Source organism: Heptranchias perlo, chromosome 19, assembly GCF_035084215.1.
Source record: "Heptranchias perlo isolate sHepPer1 chromosome 19, sHepPer1.hap1, whole genome shotgun sequence".
Taxonomy (NCBI): Eukaryota; Metazoa; Chordata; class Chondrichthyes; order Hexanchiformes; family Hexanchidae; genus Heptranchias; species Heptranchias perlo.
Window position 1 is genome coordinate 20,867,723 of NC_090343.1, and position 27,493 is coordinate 20,895,215.

General features: G+C 45.0%; 1 protein-coding gene across 1 annotated transcript in view; it reads right to left on the bottom strand.

Moving 5' to 3' along the window:
• Positions 1-216: 216 nt before the first annotated feature.
• LOC137335441 (XK-related protein 7-like) overlaps positions 217-27,493 on the bottom strand; it is a 150,359-nt gene continuing 123,082 nt past the window's right edge. Inside the window, exons 2-3 of the mRNA XM_068000794.1 lie at positions 7,062-7,261; positions 217-1,163 (exon numbers count right to left, since the gene is read on the bottom strand). Of these exons, the coding sequence (XP_067856895.1) occupies positions 217-1,163; positions 7,062-7,261 (1,147 nt within the window). The remainder of the gene's footprint in view (positions 1,164-7,061; positions 7,262-27,493) is intronic.

A 27,493-nucleotide genomic window follows, 5' to 3' on the forward strand; every position in this document is an offset into this window, starting at 1 on the left:
GACTGTCCCACTCTACCAGAGTTGGAGTGTTGCATTAATACCATGTTACAACTCCTTTACAAAGACACAATTGTGGATACAGGCCTTCTGCACACTGTTATGATGCAGCAAGGTCAGCAGTGAGTGACCCCTGCAGTGCACCATTATTCTACATAGGCTTGAACCCCCTTGGAAAGGGTAACCTTATTCCATGCATCTAGCTCTGCTTGTATGTGACTACACAGTAGTTTCATATTCCAGTACTTCCTGTGTGAAGCTAAGATTTCTGTACTGGAGGCGTGGAGTGGCAGGTGAGGTGTATTCCAAGGCCAGGATGGTTTTGCGCAGCCGTCTGTCGATAAAGTGCGCATCCCAAGCAGGATACCGTTTTCTGGGCAAGTCAATCCTGATAACAGGCCCTTCTGTCCGCAGTGTGCGTGACACTGGTGTTGGGGGTACACTGGGCCTTACCTGAAAAACAGGCATGCAACTGTCTCGATCAGCTGGTACTTGCTCGCCAGCTGTAGTCCGGCACTGGGTCATTGCTCGGGGAGGACTTGTTATAACCTGTGCAGGTATGTGTGTAGCAGTGTCTTGTTCTCCACCATCAATGCACCCTCCTTGTGACCCAAACATTGGTCCATTTGGGTGCAAAGCACCATAATATATAAACATGAAGAATATTCCAAGGGCAAAACTACTAAACACTACACAAACTATGATTAAGGCTTCAAAGTCTGTTGTACGGGAATCTCTGTACAAGTACCAGAGCACAGTCAAGGCAGCATTTTCACAAAATGTAATAAAGTAGTAGATGAGCATTCGACACCGAGTTCTCCCTTCCTTAACATTAAACCAACAGAAAATGTAGATAATTCCGACAACCATGTTATAAATGATCTCCTCCCACTTGGACATACAAAAGTCCGTTTCCCCATGAATTATCCAGAAGGTCATGATGCACCAGTGGCTGACAATAAAGATTCCAAAGTATAGTTGGAAAACGGAGGCAAACAAGGAAAATGCAATTACTCGAGCAGCAATGGTGAAGAGATGCCAAAGAATCTGTGCAATAGCAGCCTTGTAGGACATGGGCATTTTGTCATCTCTGGAGTCACGAAGTATCTTCTGGTAGGAAGCTATCATCCAAGCAAGGGACAGTAGAGATGCTGCTGCTGATAGACCTAGGTAAAATAATAAATAGTTAAAGGTGCATTAACTTGGTTCAACGATGAACTAGCACTTCCATTATGATACTTATACTCCAACATACCCAAACAGAAACATCAGATTAGAAAATACATTTGGCAATAATCATGGGAAAATGCTTAATGTGTTTGCATGACATTCCTGTGCCTGCTATGTTAATGGAGGAGTTAGCGGTTTATTTTAAATGGCTAACCCTACCATTTAAATGGGAGACAGAGGATTGTCATTTCAGTGTGTTAAGTGTTTATGCACTATTATCCCCCAACTATCATTTCTGGCCTATCCTGTGTGTTTTTCAAGTTTTCAGGTGTGGTAAGGCACCTTGAACTGAATGCACACTTTCCAGCAAAAGGTTTGTATTAGAAGAACACAAGTGGTGTCTTTCATCTATTTTGCTGCTTGACAAGATGATGCCACAATGAAACTAACAGCACTGTAAGCTGTCACAGCTGTTGTTTAGTCAGAGATCTAGTGCCTCTTTCTTTGAATCAACCAAGTCAGTCCCTCAAACAATAACACAAGCTGCAAGACAACCAATCATTTCTGCTGTTACACATGATGCCTAAGGTCACAAAAACACATGTACTTACAGAATATTGTACTATGGTATTTATATCAGTGAGTAGCAGCTATGAGCAGCACTACATTTCTTCACTGATAATATATTATGGGTTTTCAAACATTATAATGGGTAATTGCGTATCATAAATTACTAGCTGTCCTCCACTGTTGTTGCTCATGGGTAGTCTGAGTATGGAGCATGGTTGTGATGTTTCGATGCCAACCTGGGCATTGGGGTTTTTCTAGATTGGCTTCTCTCCTTGGTGAAAGATAAGGTTATCTGAAGATCAGAAAAATCAGCTGGAAATGACTAGGTTTCTTTCTGTTCTGCTCTTTTTGTGTATTTTTTTTAAAGAACGTTCAGTTGTGATTTGTTGGTGTTTTATATAGTGTGACAACTGAAGTGCGACATGTGTGTCTCAAACTTTATTCGTGTACTAAGCAGTACTCCATGCTTTCTCCTAAGTTGCTAAATGCTTGCCCTTTCTGGTTTCTGGTCATCAATACCTGATCAATGGACCATATCCACTCTAATAAACCATAAGTGTCCTGCGGTGAAGCTTATGGCAGTAAAGCGTCATTGTGAAACAATGAATACAATGTCAGATGACTCTTAAGGGGTGATTTAAACCATGCTCACCCAGCGAAAACCATATAAGCAGGCAGTTAAAATTGACTGTAAGAGGTACCCGCCGACTTTTCCATATCCTTCATTTTAATCGGCTCTCCTGAGCAAATGAGAAGGACACTGCCTGAAGCCAATTTTAAATATGCAAATCGGGCTCCGAGACGTTATCGGGGTCCGACTGCTAGTTAAATCAGTGGCCTCAACTTAGCGGGAGGAAGAATCGGGGCCAGAAGAAGCCCAAACAGGTCAATTTTTAAAACTTTAAAAAAAAACTTTCCTTGTGGGGCCAGAAGAAATAGGAGTTCTCCTCAGTGTCCCACAAGGAAAGTTCAGGCCTTTCCTGGCCCAGGCTCCCCCCGACCTTTCCAATCGCAAGACCCTCCTGAAACCCCTTCCCCATGACTTACCAGAGTGCCGTGGGCTGTTCCTTCAGTCCCCTGCAGCAGCCTCCTGTTGCCCAACATTCTGCTCATGCCCGAGGGCTGCCATCTCCTGCCCATTTCGAGCGGGCAAATGGACAATGGCATGCATGAACAAAATGCCTCACATCCAGCTTGTTCCCTCCTGCTCTTAGTATAGCCTCGTGGTCCTTTGCCTACCCCACTGACCCCAAATTACATAATTGCAACTCCTTTACCCACCACTGAGAAACTATTCTAATTTCTGCCTTCTACTCCTACACTGTGCATCATTTTTAATCTCCCCCATTCAACACCCTTTTCAATTCAGATCCCCGTTTTACTAGATTGAATCCAAATGTTACCCCTCCCCTACCAATGAACAGCATAACCCAGTCTGGAACTCCCCCACTGAGCACCATTTCCAAAATCACCCCTCTGCCGACTGAGCACCAATTTCAAGATTTGACCTGGTTTTACCACCACTGAACACTAATTGCAAGGTTAGTTACCCCTTCCCTCCACCTCCCCCCTCCTCACTGCTTAATTTCCATGATTGTTCTCACCACCTCCACAATCTAAGAACCCACACACCCCTCTCCCCACTACCTGGCTACCACCTCTCCCTCCCTCCTAAGCATTTCCACCACTCATCCCAATTCACCCCCATCCCCCCACCCCGGTCATCGTACTGGCCTACAGTCTTATGCCGGGTCCCATATGGGCCGGTGAAGTGCGAATTCCCAGCATGGGGAAACCCCGGCTCCATCTCCTCTACACCACTGCCTTGTCTGAGACATGCAGAGACCCTTACAAGGCAAAATGGGAAATCCTAATTCAGCTCCTGGCCTTTTTTAGAGCCATTCTGCCTGTCTCCTGTCAGAGAACAGACGAGAGAATTTGGCACCGTTATTTTATTTTCCTTGCTACTGTTTTAGGTGACCTTTATTTCTAGTCACTGCATCTTTCAACCACACCCACAGTCTCTACTTAGTTTCTACACAATTCTTTCTACCTAGCCTTCAATCATCTTGTAACAAACAGCAACGTTCTCTCACCAGGTGTTCAATTTACTCTGAACCTAGTAACGTCACCACATAACTCACTCTGAGCCTACTGATATAACCTGCTGTCATCACACAAGGCATGCTACAAAGAAATTCTTCAATCAACAATATCACCATACATCAGTGTAGCCCAAAGCAAATTGTTGACTAGCCACAGTCGTGGCTATAGCAATACCATTTTAATCACAATTTTAGTAGAAAAAGCCTTGCACATAATACAGGTAAATGTACTTCACATGTATATTTACTTAAAAAAACATCTACCACCATTCAGTGCAAACTTTGCAGTTTTTCTCTATCAACAAAGTTTGGAATTTTGACATGAATTGATCAGTCACAGCACTGCTTAGTGCAGCTTCTAAGTTTTTGTCCAGCAGTTGCGAGCGGTATCATAGTAGGTACAGTGCAGGAGGAGGCCATTCAGCCCATCGTGCCTGTGTTGGCTCTTCGAAAGAGCTATCCAATTAATCCCATTCCCCTGCTCTTTTCCCATAGCCCGATAAGTTTTTTCCCTTCAAGTATTTATTCAATTCCTTTTTGAAAGTTACTATTGAATCTGCTTCCACCACCCTTTCGGACAGTGCATTCCAGATCATTACAACTCGCTGCGTATAAGTTTCCTCATGTTGCCTCTGGCTCTTTTGCCGATCACCTTAAATCTGTATCCTCTGGTTACCGACCCTTCTGCCACTGGAAACAGTTTCTCCTTATTTACTCTATCAAAACTGATCAAATCTCCTCTTAACCTTCTCTGTTCTAAGGAGTACAACCCCAGCTTCTTCAATCTTTCCACATAACTGAAGTCGCTTATCCCTGGTACCATTTTAGTAAATCTCTTCTGCACCCTCTCCAAGGTACTTTGACTTCACCAGAATGATTGATGAGAATGTTGACTGGCACAACAAGATGCGCCAGACCTGCCCTGCTCTTCATCCAGAAGGCGTCTGGAGGGTGCATGCCCTTTGTCAGGAGGTATCCTGTTGGAGCTGCTCATTTTTGGCTGGCTTGCTTCTTTCAGCTGGCCTGGAGTGGATATCCCCACTCCAGACTGTCCTGGCGAATGGAGACTGGTTGGGCTGACCACAATGACAGCTCCTTTCTCCATATACGAGCCTACTTACAAGATGTCTGCCTGTGTTTTCGTTTAGGGAATGATGCATAAAAGAAATAAAGCCTATATTCTATTAACCATATACAATTCAGGAGCAGCTACCAAAATAATTCAGGCAAATCTTCATCATTAACTTTGGATGCAGTTCTTTTCATCTTTATTCAGAAATAATATTAATGTGTTTTTAGCAATACAAGATCATAATTGTAACTATCAGACACAAGCATTGAAGTAATTAATTGTGTCATGATGTGGTATTAATCATAATTGGGGAGATATTAGGAGGATTACTAACTTCAGCTACAGAATGTCGTTGTTAATTATAGCCCTGGGTTTTATTATTCCAAGCAGCCTATTAAGTGACTCATGCATATACTTATTTGTGTGACGGAGCATTTTTTATGTCATATCATTTGACCTGTGTGTGCAGATGATGCTCATGTGATTTTAAGTGGGATTAAACACTGGAAAGTCTCTATTCTGAAATCCAAAAGCCTACTGTGTTCAACGTAGCATATCAGCTTGGCTCAGCTGGTAGCACTCTATGAGTCAGAAGGTTGTGGGTTCAAGCCCTGCTATAGACCTAAGTACATAATCTTGGCTCATAATTGAGTGCAGGACTGATGAAGTGCTGCACTGTCATTTGGATGATATCTTAAATTGAAGCCCTGTCTGCTTGCTCAGGTGGACGTAAAAGATCTCTTTTTGCTATTGGAGGAACATAGAACAGGAGTAGGCCATTCAACCCCTTGAGCCTGTTATGCCGTTCAATTAGATTTCGGCTGATCTGTACCTCAACTCCATTTACCTGCCTTTGTTCCATATCCCTTGATACCCCCATCCAACAAAAATCTACTGATCTCAGTCTTGAAAATTTCAATTAACCTAGCATCCACAGTCTTTTCAGGGAGAGTGTGTTCCGGATTCCCACTACCCTATGTGTTGAAGTGTACTTCCTGAATTCAATCCTAATTGGCCTAGCTCTAATTTCAAGATTAGGCCCGCTTGTTTTTAATTCCCTCAACAGAGGAAATAGTTTCTCTGTATTTACCCTATTAAATCATTTTGAATACCTCGATTAGATCACCCCTCAACCTTCTAAAGGGAATACAAGCCAAATTTATGCAACCAGTCCTCATAATTTAACCCTTTAAGGCCTGGTATCATTCTGGTGAACTTGTGCCAGACCCCTTCAAATGCCAATATATCTTCCAGAGGTTTGGTGCCCTAAACTGAACACAGTACTCCAGATGGGGTCTGACCAAGGCTCTGCACAATTGAAAAGCAGAGCGCTCCTTCAGCCAATGCCACAAAATAGATTAACTGGTCATTCAACTCATTTGCTGTTTGGGGGAACTTACTTTACTCAGGTGTGCTTATAGAAAACAATGACTGCACTTCAAAAATAATTGATTGCCTGTGAAGCATTTTGGGACATCCAGGTGATATGATAAAGCATTAAGGCCCCAATTATAATCCACCCCACCACCGACAGGTGGGAAAGGGGTGTACAAGGGTTAAAATGGGTCAGTGTACTTACCGGCCCCAAGTCATTCTGTTCCCATTCGGCGGCATTTTAATGGCAGCAAGTTTCTTTAGGGATGAGGATCGCGCTGCAGGTGGGCGGGAGCCTCGTGAATACTATGTAAATTGAGGCCCTACGATACAATTGGCTTAGTGGTAGCATTCCCACCTCTGAGCCAGAAGGTGCAGGGTTCGAACCTCACTCCAGGCAGTCCCGGCGACTGGAGACTGGAGCTCCGACTTTGAATTCTGGATTGACATCCAGAGGGATACTTCCATCCAGTGGGTGCACATGAAAGGCTGTGGCCTAGTCAGATTGTTAATCCTTCCATTACTTCATACTGTTTTCCAAGGGGAGAGGGAGAAGAAATGAAAACAACTTCAGCAGGGAAGTGACAGTATAAATGGGTTGAAGAGACAATTGAATGAATTTCTGTAGAGTGAAGGGATTCTGTAATGCTGTGAGAAAGTGACAAGTGAGGTTGACAAAAAAGGGACAAACTTGTTGAGTCTTTTCCCAATCTTAAGTCGTCTTATGTTCTTTTAGTATGCCTTCATATTGTGACAAAATTATTGCGCCTTACCTTGCAAGGTTCCAATGTGGTTTCTCTGCACCATGATACTGAGCTGCAGGACAAGTTGTGGTGCACTTTTAAGAAAGGTCTCTAGCAGACGCAGCATGTTTATGTCAGCACTCTCAAACATCATTCTCCAGTAGAAGTGTCGGCGCTCATGTTCTCTGTGCCAGCGGCTTTGAATTCCAAGATACATGGCTCTGAGATACCTATTTAAAACACAGAAATAACGTTTAAGGTAATCTAATTCCGCAGAATCCTCTATTAATGACTGTCCAGTACATGCAGCTAATGGTCGCTTTGTTCATGGGAACATGTGCTCAGCCAACTAAATTTCTATACAGTTTGACTGAAAAAAAAGGGTTGGTTTACATAGCGAGTGTAGACCAAGGTTGCTGCCTAATCAAGCTGAGTCTAAGATAGGACTACAACCAATCCACTGCTGGACTGCTTAAATATTTCAAATAAAAACAAAAGTCAAAGCTTCATCCTCATGCCGTTGAAATTATGTAGTCTGAGTATTTCTCAGAGGCTACCTTAAAAATGCTGATGCGTTCAGTTACAAAGAATTGGAAGAGAACTTCAAAATTGGAAGATTATGGTCATTAGCCAAGATAATGTTTTTATGATAAATGCTATTAGGGTTTTCTCCAACAACAGAAGAACAGCTAACATGGCTAGATTTGCCAAATACGCGCGCGTACACGCACGCACGCACGGATATGGGACCAGATATCTGTATATGTATGAAATTAGGCGGCATTTACACTACAATTCTAACATCAGCGTGGTTTTGTACCAACACTAAAGCTGTAAGAGTCAATTTTATGAATTTGTGTTCCTAGCAGTGAGCTTCAACCACCATGAATGCATACTGGGAAATTGCGGGAATCCTCCCCATTATTTTCTGCTATGGGGTGCATGCCCACAATTTCCCAATATGCACTCCTGACATGGAAGGCTCTCTGTGGGACATAGCGGAGATTATATTGGATAACCCCCGAAACTGGGTGTGGGGGGTTGCGGTGCGCGATTAACCCGTGCCCGGCCATTGAGATGCAGGCAGCACGTAACTGCCCAGTGATTTACCTGATTGCTGCGACCAGCCAGCACGACCTGCGCTGTTGAGAGGCTGCTCACCAGCGGCGGGGGGGGGGGGGGGGGGGGGGGGTCGAGATATTGCGAGCGGCTGGCACCATTTAAAGGCAGCCTGCACCTCTTATTTGCAAAATATAAGATACAGGTCCGCACGGAGTCTGAATGGAGATCAGACATCGCACACGTAAAACACAGATGCAGGTCCCATCCCTACGTTTACAAACTGCTGAGTTATTTTAAAACATCGAATAAAGGTTGCGCACTACCAAATACCACATCCTCCAATCTACATGCTAGACCCCACCAATCTGCTGATCTGAGTTTGTACAGGTCTGCAAGAGAGTGTGCACCAAGGTTCTGTGATGATGCACTAGAGGCCTTGGTGCAAGAGATGGACAGAAGGAGAGGAATCCTACATCCGCAGGGGGTGGGGGGCAAGAGGCCCTCCAGACATATGTTCAAGTGGCATTGGGAGGCAGTAGGGGGTGAAGTCAATGCCAGGTGCAACTCACAGGTCACACACACTGGCAGCTCTTCAACCATGACAGCCACATCACCCAAACATCTTGCAGGACACTCACCGACACACATCCTGCTTTCTTGCAGGAGAAGGTGGCGCATAACAGGATGTAGCAAGTGGCAGTAGCTCAATGGAACACGAACCTGTTGGCCTCTCTCAGGATGACAGCATTCCTGTCCCAACCTTGCCACTCCACCAGTGCCCTTGCTGTTGTCTGTCAGCTAGCCAGCCCACTCCCTGTAGAGTATTGAAATTTATTAGCTATAGGAACATTGGAACAGGAGTAGGCCATTTAGCCCCTCGAACCCGTTCTGCCATTCAATGGGATCATGGCTGATCTATGACCTAACTCCACATCCTCGCCGTAGCCCCATAACCCTTAATACCTCTGGTTAACAAAAATCAATCTCGGATTTAAAATTAACAATTGAGCTAGCATCAACTGCCGTTTGAGGAAGAACATTCCAAACGTTTACTACCCTTTGCGTGTAGAAGTGTTTCCTAACTTCACTCCTGCAAGTCTTGGCTCTAATTTTTAAGCTATGTCCCCTAGTCCTAGTATACAAGTTTAGGAGACGTCCAAAAATAGTTACAAATGCATCAGCAACCAGAAGCAATAATCCAGCAACTGAACTGTAACTCTTGCATGATCCCTTTAAATAGCACTGGTGGGGGTCCTTCATGCTGTTTAAGATCTGTTCAGCTGTGCATTGACTGGAGCGTGGAGTTCCAAAATCGCATCTGTCCCTTTAAATCAGCATTGCACACTGATCTACCGCATATTCTCCCTACTTTGCACAGTACCAGCGTTCGCTATCTGCATGTGCACGAATGCTTTTACCAAGATGGCTTCCGGCGCATGTCACACTAGTAGTGTGCGTGCGCATTCCGGACGTCATTTTGGGTTCTTAGGAGTCCGTGTAGCACCTACAAAACGGGCACTACGTGACCCAATTTAGAGCCCATCAAATTTGCCCACAGTCAGGAGAGGCCAGAATCATACTACCTCTTAGTAGTATAGTAGGTACAGCACAGGAGGTGGCCATTCAGCCCATTGTGCCTGTGCTGGCTCTTTGAAAGAGCTATCCAATTAGTCCCATTCCCCTGCTCTTTCCCCATAGCCCTGTAAAATTTTCCCTTCAACTATTTATGTAATTCCCTTTTGCAATTCTGTTTGACATCTCAGACTGCAAATCTAGTGTGATATTAAACCAGGTGTAAAAGATGCCCAAAGGTCCTTTGAACTTCTGGACACTTTTTACACCCACCTGCAATTAATTTAAATGTTTATATAGTGCAGATTCTGCCAGACACATTATTAATTTTTTAACCGCTGAAAGAAGAGCTCTGCACATTCATGTTACTACACGTGCACAGAGTGCTCTCCTGACAGCAGAAGTCTTTTCACTCAGGCACTATAAATAGGGTACTGCCTGGCTGAATTTGAACTGCAGTTACTGGTCTCAGATCAGTAGCTATTGTGTAAATGCACCCTTAGAGACAGTCCCCCAACAACTAGTATCTGACAATTTCACAACTGGTTTGATCTAGTCTGCCCTAACTGTTTTGTAAGCAGAAGCTAAATTGTTGGTTGCTGTTTTGTATAATGGTTTAACACTGTAATAAAATTATTTCATTTTTATTCAATCTTGGATTACAAAGAATCTGATGATAACTTCAAAATTAGAAAACTACTGTCATTAGCCAAGGTCATTTTTTGTGATGAATTCTCCAGCTATAGAACAGCTAGTTTGTATGTTTGAGAAGATTTTCTGAACCCTGTGCTCTGTTATATGTATTACCATACAATGTAGCTAATTCCAAAGAATTCAGTGATAAGGTTGAAAGGCAGTTTATATTCTATAGGATTTTAATCTTTAAGAGAGAGTGACCTCAGCATTCCTTTTTACAGTCCGTGTCAGGAAGCCGGTGCCTATAGCATTGCTGCGCTCCACTGTTAATATGAGACCAAAGTCCAAAAAATGCAGGACCGAATCTCTATATTTACTTTAATGCACTTTAGTGAATGTAACCCACATTTTTGTGGGACTGCGATGCCAGCTTACTGTAGGTTGGCAGGTTTATACTTACGAAGTGCAGTTAATGGAGGAAGAGCTGTTGGCTGCACTTTAGTTACGTAAACGCAGCTTTATACTTATTTGGAATTATACATTCCAACAATGATGGTTGAGTGCTGCACAATACACAACTTTGCCAAATAAAGGGGCCCCATCTTGGTTGCCTCAGAGGAGGACGTCTTCCATGGGCAGCAAAAAAATCAGCAAGAGGAGTAGCAATAGCCTGAAAAGGTTGTAGATGTCAACTCATTACTAGCTGCAAGAGACATCTGTGCCACTCTCAAACACTCTTTACTCCACAAATATGCCATCTTCTACAGATCCTTCATCAAAGTAACTTCCAAACCTTTACAAGTACAGTGTCTGCATGCGTAACAACTTTAATGCAACCATAATTTTAATGTAAAACCAAATTGTGTGTTTTTAATATTTGCTTCTCCAGGCAAGGCTGAACAGGCTGGGGCTCTTTTCTCTAGAAGAGGCTGAGGGGTGACCTGATAGAGGTCTTTAAGATATTAATTGGGTAGACATAGAGATAATGGGCTCGATTTTAGGAGGGAGGCGGGTTGGCAGCGGGGGGCCGACTTTGCGCGCTGGAAAGCTGCGCATCGGGCGGACTGCGCAGCCGCATCATAGGCTGTCAGCTGGAGGAGCCCTATTTAAAGGGGCAGTCCTCCACTGACTGATGCTGTGGAAAATAGGCAAAATTACACAATGGAGCAGCCCAGGGGGAAGGCTGCTCCCAGGTCGAATGATGTCTCACTCCAGGTCCTACTGGATGGGGTGAGGAGGAGGAGGACAGAGATCTTCTCCCCGGCGGACGGGAGGAAGTGGCCTGCCTCTGCCACCACGAAGGCCTGGCTCGAGGTGGCAGAGGAGGTCACCAGCACCACCAACATATCGCGCACCTGCATACAGTACAGGAGGCGTTTCAATGACCTAAGTAGGTCAGCCAAAGTGAGTACACTTACTCATTCCCCTACACTCTGTCTGCCACATCACCGCCCCCACCCCACATTTCCTTCTGCACTGCCAACACTACTCTGTCACATCAATCCTCACATCCACTCAAACCTCATCCTCATCTTACCTGCACTTACTCACCTCGCCAGTACTCATCCCACCACTACCACTCAACCCAATCCTCATACAATCTCATGGCTCTATCTCTTTCACGGTCAGCCTCACTCAACCTGCCACTACCTGTGCTGCGGCCACAGGGCATGCATCACATATGTGTCGTAGGAAGCGTAAGGCAAACATGTCGTGAGCATGAAGGGGGTGCACAAGGGTGTTTGAGGGTTTGTCATGGTTTTTACTTATATTTAATTTCTGAGCAACTCACATTACATATTATATTGTCACCACTACTGGCATGTCTTTGCAAATCTTGTCTGGTTTGTGCAATAATGCCCTTTCCTGAGGATCACCATGACGACCCACACCTGATGCCACCCATTGTGTCACTGCAGAGTGGGTGTAGGTGTGTTTGCAGGGCTCTTTTGTGCAGACGACTGAGAGGTGTCGACGATGTCCCCGGTGGCACCCTGGAAGGATGCGGAGGAGAAGTTGTTGAGGGCAGTGGTGACGTTGACAGCGACAGGTAAGAAGATGGTGCTCAGGCAGCTCGGCATGAAGGAGGCTGCAGATGTCCACGACTACATGTCGAGTGACTCTGAGCCTCCGTGTGCACTGCTGCTCAGGGAGGTCCAGGAAGCTGAGCCTCGGTCTGTCGACCCTGTGGCGAGGGTAGTGCCTTCTGCGACACATCTCTCTCTGCGGTTGCCCTCCCTCCTGCTGTGCAGGTGGATGTGTCACAGCATTGTGTTGTGGAGCTCCACGTGTCAGAGGTGGATGACGTGGCCCACGAGGCTGGTGATGCTGTTCGTCCTCCGAGGAGGTCATGACTGCAGCTATGGCGGCCCCCATCCGGAAGATGTACGTTTGAGGGGGTCCGCAAGGTAGGTAAATGTGTCTGGACACCAGGGTTGGGGTTGCAAGTTTGTGAATTTTATTGTTAGGAGGAGGTGGTGGAGGCCAAACTTTGTCCAAAGTGACAGAGTGGCCTCCTGCAATGAGTGAGGGCCTCCCCCGTCCCCCCCCCCGTCAAATGGAACTTTGCAGCTGCCGCAGGCTGATGGCTGCAACACATCTATTTCAACTGGGAGTGTTTCCCCCAGTACGGGAAACACGCTCAGTTGAGTTGAAAATCCCACCCCTCCTAAAATATCCTACAAATCAGGTCTGCTAACGACCTAAACTATCTAATTAATTGGTTTAAGTGCGATCCCGCCGGCTTTAATTGCTCCGGACCCGCCCCGGGACTCCCTGATTTTCGGAGCCCCCCGCCACGAACCCGCCATCTTGGACGTCTGAAAATCGAGCCCAATGTTACCACTTGTAGGGGAGTCCAAAACTAGAGGTCATAAAAATAAAACAGTTGCTAACAAATCTAATAGGGAATTCAGGAGAAACTTCTTTACCCAAAGAGTGGTAAGAATGTGGAACGTGCTACCACAAGGAGTAGTTGAGGCAAATATCATAGATGCATTTAAGGGGCAGCTAGATAAGCACGAGGGAGAAAGGAATAGCAGGGTATCCTCATAGGGTTAGATGAAATAAGGAGGGGGGAGGCTCGTGTGGAGCATAAGCGCCAGCATAGACCAGTTGGGCTCAATGGCCTGTTTGTGTGCTGTTGTTTAGATGTAACTTGATGCTTTCACTTGGTGCCAGTATATGACTTAATTTGTGCTTCTCCTGGAGTTTCTTACCTTCATCAGTTTTTTTGTCTGCCTAGAATATTCAGGCTAATAAAACCCATGCTTCCTGTCAATTAACCATTACTGTTTGATCCACTTCATCTTCCCTTTAACTTCTTTACCTTGTTTCTGTCCTGTAGCATGTACCTGGGCCCTTAACCTTGGCTTTTCAATTTTAATAAAATGCTCTTTGGAAAGTAACCTATAGTTTAGGCCAACCATTATTACTGCAAGTACACGTGCGTCCAAAATAGCAAACATGGTCAGGTTAAAAAGAAATAGATGCTGTCCGACCAGGGCTCTGTACAACAAAATCATCACTTCCTCCTCTTTGAATTCCAGTCACCTTTAGATAAAGGCCAACATTCCATTAGCCTTTTTGATGATTTTTTTGTACCTGTGCAGTAGCTTTTAGTGATTTGTGTACATAGACATCTAAATCCCTTTGCTCCTAGTCTCTCACCATTAAGAAAATATTCCGATTTGCCTTTCTCAGATCCAAAGTAGATGACCTCACACTTCCCCACACAAACTCCATCTGCCTTAGTTTTGTCCACTTAGTCTGTTTATGTCCCTTTGTAACTTCCTGCAACCATCTGCACAACTTAATGTGCCTCCTAACTTAGTGTCATCTGCAAACTTGGATATACAACTGTCTATTCCTTCATCCAAGTTATTAATAGATGTGATGAAAATCTGATGCCCCAGTACGGATCCCTGGGGAAACACCACTTGTCACATCCTGTCAGTTGACAGGAAATTATTTTTTTAAATGAAAATACTTTGCACACTCTTGTAACTCAACCAGACTAGAGGCCAGATCAACATTTCCCCCAAAATTTTCTTCTCTCTTCTTCATGTATCCATGGCATTATTCAAAGAATAGCAGGGAGTTCACCCAATGTTCTAACCAGGTAATGAGCAACTCAAACGAGAGAAAGTTCAGCCATCTCCCCATGACTTTCAACGGCACGACCATTGCCAAGACCTCACCATCAACATCTTGGGGCTTACCATTGACTAGAAGCTGAACTGGTCCAGCCATATCAACATTGTGGTTATAAGAGCAGAACAGAAGCTGAATACTCTCACCTCCTGATCCCTTAAAGCCTACCCAACACCTACAAAGCTCAAGTCAGAAGTGTGATGGAGTACTCACTACTTGCCTGATGGGTGCAGAATTTTGACACCATTCAGGACGGAATAGTTTGCTTGATCGGTGCTCCTGCCACTTGACTCAATCTCCACCCCATACATCACCGGTACAGTGGCAGCAATATTTTGATGTACATGATGCACTGCAGCAATTCACCAAGGTTACTTCAACAACACCTCCCTCCCCTGGGACCTCTACCAGAAGAGCAAAAGCATCAATGATGTAGGAACACCATCACCTCAAGGTCATGCACCATCCTTACTTGGACATATATCGGTGCTCCTTGACCATCGTTGGGTCAATATCCTGGAATTCCCTACCTAATATTATGGGAGCATCATCACCACAAGGATGGCAGCGGTTCAAGGAGCAGGCAAACCAACATCTTCTCGGGGCAACTAGGGATGGACAATAAATATGGCCTTGCCAACATCTCAAGCACAAATAGAAAATAAAAATTCCTCCCTCAAGCAACACTACCAAAAACAGATTAAGTGGTCATTCATCACATTGCAGCTTGTAGGATTTGCTGTGCACAATATAGTTGCCATGATAGACTATGTAACAGTCACTACACCACAAAAGTAATTCATTGTACCTAACATGCTATGGGACCATTCTGATAGCTGTGAGAAGGTGCTATTTAAATCCATCTTTCCAATCTTCTGTTCTCTACCGATTAAAAAGTGGTGAAACGTGTCTCACAAATCAATGAATTCCGTTGCCTCCAGTCGTGATACTGTCTGCATCAACACGTTCTCTTCAAAGCCTTTGTAACATTTTCCTTCCTGTTCAACTACAGAAATACTCATGATTAGAGTCTGTTTTTTATTACAGCATCACTTTGGGTGAGTCACAATCTTAAATAAGAGAGGATGTAGCATCTTCTGTGGTTTAGTGTTTCTTTGAATCAATTTCAGAAATGCAACATATTGGAGCCAACTGCCTGTCGGAACTAATATTGATATCTGCTCCATTTGATCAAAAAGTCAGTCAAGCAGTCGTTGCCTTACAGTAAAAGGTATGTTTTCTTTTCTGGTAATAAGATTGCATTGTGTAATGGAGATACAAAAATATTAAAATCCTAGAGATTTTTTGGCGAGTCATCAGTCCACTGAAATCAATGGGTTATGCGGCAATGATAATGCCTGCCATTCTTGCGTCCTCCAGACAATAAGCTGTTACCTCTAAGAATAGGTTACAAGAACTACTGCTCTTACTTGCTCCGGAGGTAGCACTGTCACCTCTCTCAGCCTGTTGTAACAAACACAGCTAAAAGACAAGAGGAGGTTTTCCTGCTCGTCCATCATAACTTTGGCAGAAGAGCCACGGAAACAGCGTTTGTTTTTCCGAAGCTACTGTGGCTCTTCCGAGTGGGAGAGGCTCCATGGAATTCACCCTCATGTTATTTCCTCCAACTAATGTGAAAAGTGCCATATAAAATGAAAAGGTTTTGAATCTGTTACATTTCAGACATCACATTGTTACAGATGCAAAGTATTAAAAAATGTTAAAAAAAGTATTTCCTGCTGTTTTTCACGGTCTTGCCAGAGAAACAGCGACCCTTCACCTGACCTCAGGATGTGCCTATTTACAACAATGAACGTTGTAACCTTAAAAGGAAAGGCCAAATTACACACAACTACATGTTAACAGCATACTACATTGTGTGTTTCATGGTTTATTGCTCATTCAAACTCACTGTTTTACACTGGCATCAGTGTTTTGGAACCCAGTGTTTGCTGACAAAAAAAATCAGCACTTAGCAGGCTTGAACTAGGTTTTGGATGATGCTAGCATGAATTGAGGGGGTGGGGTAGGAGAGTGCCATCTTAAATGGAGACATGGAAAAAGAGGAGCAGTTTGAACTGGGTTGGAGTGACAAATATCAGAAATTATTTATTTATATAGCGCCTTTCTCGACCTCAGGATGTCCCAAAGCATCCACAGCCAATTAAGTATTTTGAAATGTAGTCACTGTTGTAAGGCAAGGAAATGTCGCAGCCAATTTGTTCACAGCAAGGTTCCACAAACAATGAGATTAATGGCCAATTAAACCGTTCTAGTGGTTTTGGTTGAGGGAGAATACCTTGCTCGTCTACCAAAAGTGCCATGAGATCATTTATGTTCACCTGAAAGGGAAAACGGGACCTTGGTTTACCATCTCATCTGAAAGACAGCACCTCTGACAGTGCAGCACCACTTCAATACTGCACTGGAGTATCAGCTAAGATTATATGTTGGTAGGGGGCTTGAACCTACAACCTTCTATCTCAGAGGTGATTGTGCTACCACTGAGCCAAGACTGACCGAGATTTAATTGCACTTTGCTTTACAATGAGGCCTCTTCATGGAAACCCCAGAGGAGAAAGGCACCTGGGGAGGCAATATGAAGAGGACAACCTTTAGCTAGCTGCAAGAGACATTCATGCCATTCTGATCTGCATGAACCACTGCATGAACAGTCCTGTTTACATCAACCCTCCTCCCACCACAAAGACAATATCTTCATACCCTCAGTGCTTTAACTCACACAGCTATCACACAAGTTACTTCATAATGTAAGCATGAACAACATTAATGCTACTATTATTTTATTTTCATCCCAGTGTGTGAATGTATCTATTGATCTTGAGCATCATTTGCAACATGTAAACTCTTAAACCTAGCCTTGTGCTTCTCTTAGATGCTACTTCAGTGGCAGGAGTGTCTTAAATGATTGGTTGCTGTGTGTCTGTATAAACCTCTTGGGACTGAGGTAGCCCTGATCTCACAGAACCCAAGTCCTGAGATCAACCTGCAGCTGGTACCCGTCCTCTGACTCCTGCACCTGTGCGCCTACCCAGAAGTTTTAAAACTTCCTTTTCATAGAGTGCAGGCGGCCTGAAGTTGGGTGGTCACCACCTGTAGGCAACCACTCTCTTGCGCTAATCCTTTAAGAAGAATACAGAGTGTAAATGCCCAGATGTCATAATGCATGTGATGACAGCTGCATGAAACGAACAATTACCTATTATTTGAGGCTTTATGTGGTTAGGTTGTGACTGAAGGTGCAGTTGCAGGTGAATGCTGGAGATGTGAAGGGACAGCACAAACTCTCCTGGATATTAAGGGTAAGCTCTTGAAGCCCTTTAACAGTGAGGGGGAAGGTGGTTGTAAGTGCCAAGCATGCTGGCCCTGAAATTTCGCTGTTTACACCATTTCCCTGGGGGATCTGCCAGTCACCCACTGGAGTTACAACAGGATTTCAGGGCTACTTCATAAAGTGCACTTAGATGATGCGGCTCACTCTTTCTTTTCTGATCTGGGAAGGTGGTTGAACATCTGTAGCTAGGAAGGGTCATAGAAGTAGCACTTACTGTACTTACATCCTTCATTGTGCCTGCACTGTTCTTTTGCTGGCCTTCTCTACAGTGCCCTAAACAGGACTTTCTTCCTCATCTGAATTTCATCGAGAAGCATTTCAATGGAAGCCTCAATAAATGTAAGGGCTCATCCCCCTTGTGCCAGAACTCTCAGGCTTCTTTTCACATTCAAAAACATGACCGCCAAAAAAAAATGCCTGGCCCCTTTCAGAGGCTGCAGGCATTTAAATTCTGCACCAGAAGCCACCATTTCCCAATCCTCCAGTGGTAAGCACCCATTCGGAGGCAGGAATATTGCCCAAGAAATTTAAATGAAGCTGATCCTGGAAAATATGTGGGTGTTAACACCGGGTTGGCTAAAATTAAAGCTCATGGAATTGACGGCACATTATTGACATGGTAGAAGACGAAGAGTCGGGACAATGGGTATGTACTCGAATTGGAAGGAAGTGACTAGTGGTGTCCCTCAAGGATCTGTGCTGGGGCATCAACTATTCACTGTATTTAATAATGACTTAGATAACACAATAGAGAGCCGTATATCCAAGTTTGCCAATGCCACAAAGATTGATGGCATAGTAAGTAGTGTAGACGGGAGCATGAAATTACAAAGACATTGATAGATTGAGTGGGTAAGACTGTGGCAGATGGATTTCAACGCAGGTAAGTTTGAGGTCACCCATTTTGGACCAAAAAAGAATAGATCGGTGTATTTTCTAAATGGTGAAAAGCTAGGAATAGTGGCGGTCCAAAAAGATTTAGGGGTCCATGTATACAGATCACTAAAATGTAGTATTCAGGTACAAAAATTATCAAAAATGTCAATGAAATGTTAACCTTTATAACTAGAAGGCTAGAATATAAAGGGGAGGAAGTTTTGCTAAAGACCACATTTGGTGTATTGAGTACAGTTCTGGGCACCGCATCTTAGAAAGGATATATTGGCCTTGGAAGGAATGCAGCACAGGTTCACCAGAATGTTACTGGGGTTCCAAGGGTTAGATTATGAGGAGAGATTGGATAAATTAGGCTTGTATTCCCTCGATTATAGAAGGTTAAGGGGTGCTTTGATTGAGGTTTTTAGGATTTTGAAAGGAATTGATAGGATAGAGAGAAACTTTTTCCATTGGTGGGGAGTCTAGGACACGGGGACATAACCTTACAATCAGAGCCAGGCCATTCAGGAGAGAAGTTAGGAGCTTTCTTCTACAAAAAGCAGTAGATGCTAGCTCAATGAATAATTTTAAATTGGATACCTATGGATTTTTGCTAGCCAAGGGTATTAGGGACATGGCGCCAAGGCAGGTGATGGAGTTAGGATGCAGATCTCATTGAATGGCGGAACAGGCTCGAGGGGCTGAATAGCCTACTCCTGTTCCTATGTTCTTATGTTCAGTCGGGCAGGAGCAAGTCTCACTTTTGCTGGTGGTCATGCCAGAGAAATTCCAGGCCCATGAGCCTGTGCCCACAATTTCTCAGATCGCAAAGTTCCAGTCTTAAGCAGCTGTCAAAGGAGATGTCAAGTGAAAGTTCATCTTCACAGAAAGCAGAGAAAATTAGAGGGAGAGATGAACCTACAGTGATCTCCCACATTCTTAAGTGGCAAAATGAAAAGTGGCAGCAGGTTCCTTCTGTCAGAATGGTGCGATTAAACTCAAAGGAGAATGTTTAAAACAGAATGAGGTAAATAAACCCACTGCAGCAGGTTATACATTTTTAATCATTTACATAGCAACTTACTGCATAATCAAAAAGTCACGGTCTCTCAAGCTGTGATCGATTCCAAATAAGCTCTTAGTATTCCAGTCAAAGTTGTACAGTTTTACCCTTTCTTGCTTTTTGCTGCTCTGTCATTACATGTAGCAGTTTGATGCTGAGATGCCTAATGTTAACTGAAAGAGGTGCCTGTCAGTAGGTTTTAAAGTGTTTAATGTCTTGGATAACATTTTGATCATTACACATTCTTGTTCGACAACATATTATTACTAACCACGTGTTCGTCTGTAAAACATGGTACTTTCTCAAACGTACAAAGCTGCCTATTCAATTTGTGTCAAATATCAACCTTTATGAATTGTTTCTGCAATGTAAATGTAACTGAGGAAATCACAACAGAAAGGCCCTTTCTAGGGTAAGAAAACAGATTTGCTTGATTTTATGTGACAGCACAATGCAAAGTCATCCAAGGGTGATGCTCACAAATCTTTTTGACATGTACCATTCTGGCTTCCACTGTGAAGGCAACGGGCCAAAGGTGGGTCGAAGAAAGGGGGAGGATGCACAAGAGGCCAGAGTCAGAAGAATGGAGAGCTCTGAGGAGTTGCAGGGCTAGAGGTGATGAGAGAGATAGAGGCTGGTAAGGCCATGAAGGGATTTAAACATGAGGATGAGAATTTTAAGTTAGGAGGTGCTGGGAACCAGGAGCCAACGTAGGTCAGCAAGGACAGGAGTGATAGGTAAGTAGGACTTGGTGAGGGATAGGAAATAGGTAGCAGAGTTTTGGATGAGCTGGAGTTCACAGAGCATGGAGGATGCAACACCTGCCAGGAGAGCATTGGAATAGTTGAATCGGGAGGTGACAAGGCACGGATGAGAATTTCATAAGCAGATGGGCTGAAGCACAGGTGAAGATGGGTGATGTTAGAGATGGAAGCAGGCAGTCTTTACGATGGAGAAGATATAGGGGTGGAAGCTCAGTTTGGGGTTGAATAGGACACTGAGGCTGCAAATTGTTTGGTACAACCTGAGATAGTAGTCGAGGAGGGAATGGAATCAGTGGCAAAGGTACGGAGCTTGTGGCAGGGGCTGAAGATGATGGCTTCAGTTTTCCAATGTTTAGCTGGAGGACATTGCAGCTTACTTAAAACTGGCTGTCAAGCAAGTAGTCTGACAGCACAGAGACAATGGAGTGGTCATGAAAGGCGGTGGAGAGGTAAAGCTGTGGTGTTGTTCGCGTACATGCAGAAGCAGATTCATGTCTTCTGATGGTATCACCAAGGGGCAGCATGCAGATGAGGATGAGGAGCAGTTAAGGATTAGATCCTTGGAGGATTCCAGAGGAAACAGTGTGAGGGAAAGAAGAGAAACCTTTGTTGCAAGTGCTCTGGCTATGACTGGAAAGCCAAGAGTGGAATCAAACGAAGGCAGTCCCCTAAGCTGGGCAACAAGAGAAAGGCATTGGAGGTAGATGGTGTGATCAATCATGTCAAAGGCTGTAGTGAGGTAGAGGAGGAAAAATTCACCACAGTTACAGTCACAGAGGATGGCATTTGTGACTTTGATTAGGGCCATTTCAGTGTTGCGGCAGGGGTGAGAACCTGACTGGAGAGATTCAAATGTGGTGTTGCGAGAAAGATGGGCATGGATTTAGAAGATAACAACATGTTGGAGATGAAGCAGTAGTTTGCAAGGACAAGGTTAGGATTTTTGAGCAGCCGAAAGGTGATGGCCGTTTGGAACGGGATGGGGACAGTACCTGAGGAGAAGGAACTATTTACAATGTCAGCTAGCACAGGGGCCAGGATGGGAAGTTGGTTGGTCAGCAGTTTAGTGGGAATTGGGTCAAAGCAGCAGGAGGCAGGTCTCATGGACAAGGTGAGCTTGGAGAGGGCATGAGAGGAGATAGGAGAGAAACAAGACAAGGATGCAGGATCAGCACTAAGGTAGCAGGAAGACTGGGGTGAGGTGTGTCTTGGTAGGCAAGCGGAAGGTGGGAAGCAACAGAGGCAGCAGACCATCCCAATCTTAGTGACAAGAAAGTCCATGAGTTCCTCGCACTGGTTGTTGGAGGTTAGGGTGGTGAACACGTAAGAGTAGAAGTATGCAAGGGCAGTCCTACAGAGTTTTAAAAAATTCGTTCATGGGATGTGGGCATCGCTGGTGAGGCCGGCATTTATTGCCCATCCCGAATTGCCCTCGAGAAGGTGGTGGTGAGTCGCCTTCTTGAACCGCTGCAGTCCGTGTGGTGAAGGTTCTCCCACAATGCTGTTAGGAAGGGTTCCAGGATTTTGACCCAGTGTCGATGAAAGAACGGCGATATTTTTCCAAGTCGGGATGGTGTGTGACTTGGAGGGGAACGTGCAGGTGGTGTTGTTCCCATGTGCCTGCTGCTCTAGTCCTTCTAGGTGGTAGAGGTCGCGGGTTTGGGAGGTGCTGTCGAAGAAGCCTTGGCGAGTTGCTGCAGTGCATCCTGTGGATGGTACACACTGCAGCCTCAGTGTGCCGGTGGTGAAGGGAGTGAATGTTTAGGGTGGTGGATGGGGTGCTAATCAAGCGGGCTGCTTTGTCCTGGATGGTGTCGAGCTTCTTGAGTGTTGTTGGAGCTGCATTCATCCAGGCAAGTGGAGAGTATTCCATCACACTCCTGACTTGTGCGTTGTAGATGGTGGAAAGGCTTTGGGGAGTCAGGAGGTGAGTCACTCACCGCAGAATACCCAGCCTCTGACCTGCTCTTGTAGCCACAGTATTTATATGGCTGGTCCAGTTAAGTTTCTGGTCAATGGTGACCCTCAGGATGTTGATGGTGGGGGATTCGGCGATGGTAATGCCGTTGAATGTCAAGGGGTGGTGGTTAGATTCCCTCTTGTTAGAGATGGTCATTTGCCTGGCGTGAATGTTACTTGCCACTTATGAGCCCAAGCCTGGATGTTGTCCAGGTCTTGCTGCATGCGGGCTCGGACTGCTTCATTATCTGAGGGGTTGCGAATGGAACTGAACACTGTGCAATCATCAGCGAATATCCCCATTTCTGACCTTATGATGGAGGGAAGGTCATTGTTGAAGCAGTTGAAGATGGTTGGGCCTAGGACACTGCCTTGAGGAACTCCTGCAGCAATGCCCTGGGGCTGAGATGATTGGCCTCCAACAACCACTACCATCTTCCTTTGTGCTAGGTATGACTCCAGCCACTGGAGAGTTTTCCCCCTGATTCCCATTGACTTCAATTTTACTAGGGCTCCTTGGTGCCACACTCGGTCAAATGCTGCCTTGATGTCAAGGGCAGTCACTCTCACCTCACCTTTGGAATTCAGCTCTTTTGTCCATGTTTGGACCAAGGCTGTAATGAGGTCTGGAGCCCAGTGGTCCTGGCCGAACCCAAACTGAGCATCAGTGAGCAGGTCATTGGTAAGTGCCGCTTGATAGCACTGGCAATGACACCTTCCATCACTTTGCTGATGATTGAGAGTAGACTGATGGGGCGGTAATTGGCCGGATTGGATTTGTCCTGCTTTTTGTGGACAGGACATACCTGGGAATCTTTCCACATTGTCGAGTAGATGCCAGTGTTGTAGCTGTACTGGAACAGCTTGGCTAGAGGCACAGCTAGTTCTGGAGCACAAGTCTTCAGCACTACAGCTGGGATGTTGTCGGGGCCCATAGCCTTTGCTGTATCCAGTGCACTCAGCCGTTTCTTGATATCACGTGGAGTGAATCGAATTGGCTGAAGACGGGCTTCTGTGATGGTGGGGATATTGGGAGGAGGCCGAGATGGATCATCCACTCGGCACTTCTGGCTGAAGATGGTTGCAAACGCTTCAGCCTTGTCTTGTGCACTCACGTGCTGGACTCCGCCATCATTGAGGATGGGGATGTCTATGGAGCCTCCTCCTCCTGTTAGTTGTTTAATTGTCCACCACCATTCACGACTGGATGTGGCAGGACTGCAGAGCTTTGATCTGATACGTTGGTTGTGGAATCGCTTAGCTCTGTCTATAGCATGTTGCTTCTGCTGTTTAGCACGCATGTAGTCCTGAGTTGTAGCTTCACCAGGTTGGCACCTCCTTTTTAGGTACGCCTGGTGCTGCTCCTGGCATGCTCTTCTACACTCCTCATTGAACCAGAGTTGATCCCCTGGCTTGTTGGTAATGGTAAAGTGAGGAATATGCCAGGCCATGAGGTTACAGATTGTGCTGGAATACAAATCTGCTGCTGCTGATGGCCCATGGCGCCTCATGGATGCCCAGTTTTGAGCTGCTAGATCGGTTCTGAAGATATCCCATTTAGCACGGTGGTAGTGCCACACAACACGTTGGATGGTGTCCTCAGTGCGAAGACGGGACTCCGTCTCCACGAGGACTGTGCGGTGGTCACTCCCACCAATACTGTCATGGACAGATGCATTTGCGACAGGTAGATTGGTGAGGACGAGGTCAAGTAAGTTTTTCCGTTGTGTTGGTTCGCTCACCACCTGCTGCAGGCCCAGTCTGGCAACTGTGTCCTTCAGGACTCGGCCAACTCGGTCAGTAGTGGTGCTACCGAGCCACTCTTGGTGATGGGCATTGAAGTGCCCCACCCAGAGTACATTTTGTGCCCTTGCTACCGTCAGTTGGATGACAAAGGTGGGGTGTTGGAAGAGGATAGCATGGTCAACGTTATAAAATGTTATTGAAAAGTCAAGAAGGATGAGAATTGATAATACACTATAGTTACAGTCCCAAGGAATATAATTTGTGACTTTGGTTGGGGTTGATTCAGTGCTATGAGGAGGGTGGAAACTGACTCAAGGAATTTGAGCAGGAGAGATGGGAATGGAGTTGGAAGGTGGCAACACAGATGTTAGAGAGGGGGGAGGGGGGGTTGGAAATGGCATGGTAGATGGACAAGTCAAGAGTGAGACGATGGATGATGATGGTGGCTTTAAAAGGGGAGAGGAACAGTGCTTAAGGGAACCACTGACAATGGAGCAGGGAAAGGAATTTGAGTGGGAAGGGGATTGAAAAAGCAGGAGATGGGTCTGATGAGCAAGATGAGGTTGGAGAGGTGAGAAACTGGAAAGAGATGGTGATCCTGGGCTAGAGTGGGTGGGAGGCTGGTGGCAGGAAGAAGGGGAAGGTATGATGGAGGCAGCTGCATAAATGGTCTCAATCGTAGAGACAAAAAATACATGAGCTTCCCACATTGGTGTTTGAGGGATGGTATTGTTGATCGAGAGAGGAATTTAAGGAGGCAGTTGGATACAGGAAGAAAGGAGCCTAGGGTTGTTCTTGCCCTCCAGAGTGATCCAAGAGTAATACGCCCTTTTAGCGGACTAGGGTGAATCATATTAATTTTCCACGTCAGGTTAGATCTGACAATTGATGATTGGGCCAATTGTGTGACTCATCAGTGATCACAACTTTGGGTGTAGAGAGGCTACAAAGGTTGATGAGGTTGAAGGACTGACCAAGGGTATAGGTGGGAGAATTTATAAGGGAGCAATTGAGGGAACACAGGAGGATGATGTCAGAGTGCAGGGGGCTGGGGATTGTTGAGGTGTAGGTTGAAATCACCAAGGATGAGGACTCACTTAGTGCAGAGACTGAGCAGAGAGAATGAAGGATATAAAAAGCAAATCAGCAGGGAAGTAGATGTGGGGCTTGGGAGGCAATAAACAAGGATTTTAAAAGAGAGGCGTGAGGAAGGATGCAAAAAGGCACTATATAAATAGATTTCCAGCATCCACAGTATTTTGCTTTAATTATATAAATACAAGTTTTACTTCCTTTAAAACGATTGAATAATTAAGTTTTGGTCAAATTTTCAGCAGTTCACATTTCCCGGTTACATTTTTTCTGCATGGTCATGAAATCCACAAATTCAACCATTTTATAGGGACAGCATCCATTATCCAATCACCCACTACATTTTCAAGATTTCTGTACATGTGGAGATTAAGCCAAATGAAATACAATTTTAAAACCGCTGCCTGCAAAAAAATATTTTTGCGCTCAAATATAATGTAGCATTTAGCACACATTTACACAGAATTACATAGAACATACATCCCAGAAACAGGCCACTCGGCCCAACAGGTACATGCCAGTGTATATGCTCCGCACGAGCCTGCTCCCTCCCTATCTCAGCCTATCAGCATATGCTTCTATTCCTTGTGCTTCCATGTGCTTATCTAGCTTCCCCTTAAATGCATGTATGCCAGTCGCCTCAACCGCTCCTTGTGGTTGCGAGTGCCACGTTCTAACCACTGTCTGGGTAAAGAAGTTTCTTCTGAATTCCCTATTGGATTTATTAGTGACTATCTTATATTTATGGCCCGTAGTTCTGGTCCCCCTCCCCCCCACTGCAAGTGAAAACATCTCTATGTCTACCATATCAAACCCTTTCATAATCTTAAAGACCTCTATCAGGTCACCCCTCAGCCGTCTTTTTTCTAGGGAAAAGAGCCCCAACCTGCTCAATCTTTCCTGATAGGTACAGCCCCTCAGTTCTGGTATCATCCTAGTAAATCTTTTTTGCACCTTCTCTAGTGCCTCTATATCCTTTTTATAATAGAGACCAGAACTGTTTACAGTACTCCAAGAATGGTCCAGCCAAGGTTCTATACACGTGTAACATAACTTCTCTGCTTTTCAATTCTATCCTTCTAGAAATGAACCTCAGTGGATTGTTTGCTTTTTTTAAAAAAATGGCCTTATTAACCTGTGTCACTACTTTTAGTGATTTATGTATCTGTACCCCCAGATCCCACTGCTCCTCTACCCCATTTAGACAAGGCCTCCTTATTCTTCCTATACCCCCCAAATTTGATGTCGTCCGCAAATTTTGAAATTGTACTTCCCATCTCCAAATTGTTTGTCAATGGTGAATAACAGTGGCCCCAGCACCAATCCTTGTGCTACACCACTTCTCACCTTTTACCAGTCTGAATAACTACTGTTAACCCCCTAGCCCCCATTCCCACTCTCTCCTTCCCCTTCCCAGGAAGGGAAGTTAGGTGGTCAGCAGTTTAGTGGGAATGGGGTCAAGGGACCAGGAGGTGGGTCTCATGGATTAGTTGAGCTTGGAAAGGGCATGTGGGGAGATGGGAGAGAAACTAGAGAGATGCTATTTCATGTTCAGATCTGCAGTGCATTGCCTGTGTTATCTGGAGCAATTTCATTTGGATTCCACTCTGCTGCGACTTTGTCATTGGACTTTTTACCTGGCAGTCTTCCTCCTGATACCCAGTAATGGGCTGGAACAGCACTTTCAATCCATTTATAAAGTTTATAAATTATTCTACCATTAACAAGTCCCTTCAAGGTAATACTATTCTTTTAACAAATATGATTTTTAAACACTTTGCAGCGAAGCAGCTAAAAAGGATTTTACATACCAAAGGGGCGACTTTAACCCTGCCCATCCGCAGAAAGAGTTAAGATCACCCTTGGGGCTTACTGCTGATCTCTTCCATTGATCTCGCAGGCTGCGATTCAAATTTAAAGCCGCTCTTCTGAGCAGGCGAAAAGGATATCCAGCGGGAGCTTCTTTAAATAAAAGTGCTCATCCTGGCCTGACAAGGAAAACTCTGGCCTCCCCTGACCCAGGCTCCTTGCCACAATGACTTACCTGAGTACTTGGACCATTCCTTCAGTCCCCAGCAGTGGCCTCCTCCACTGCGCTCCCACCACACGGCCAGCTGCCACTTCCCAATGGTTTCAGGCAGGAAACTGACTGGGGGCATGCAGACGTAGCCCGGGAATTAAAATA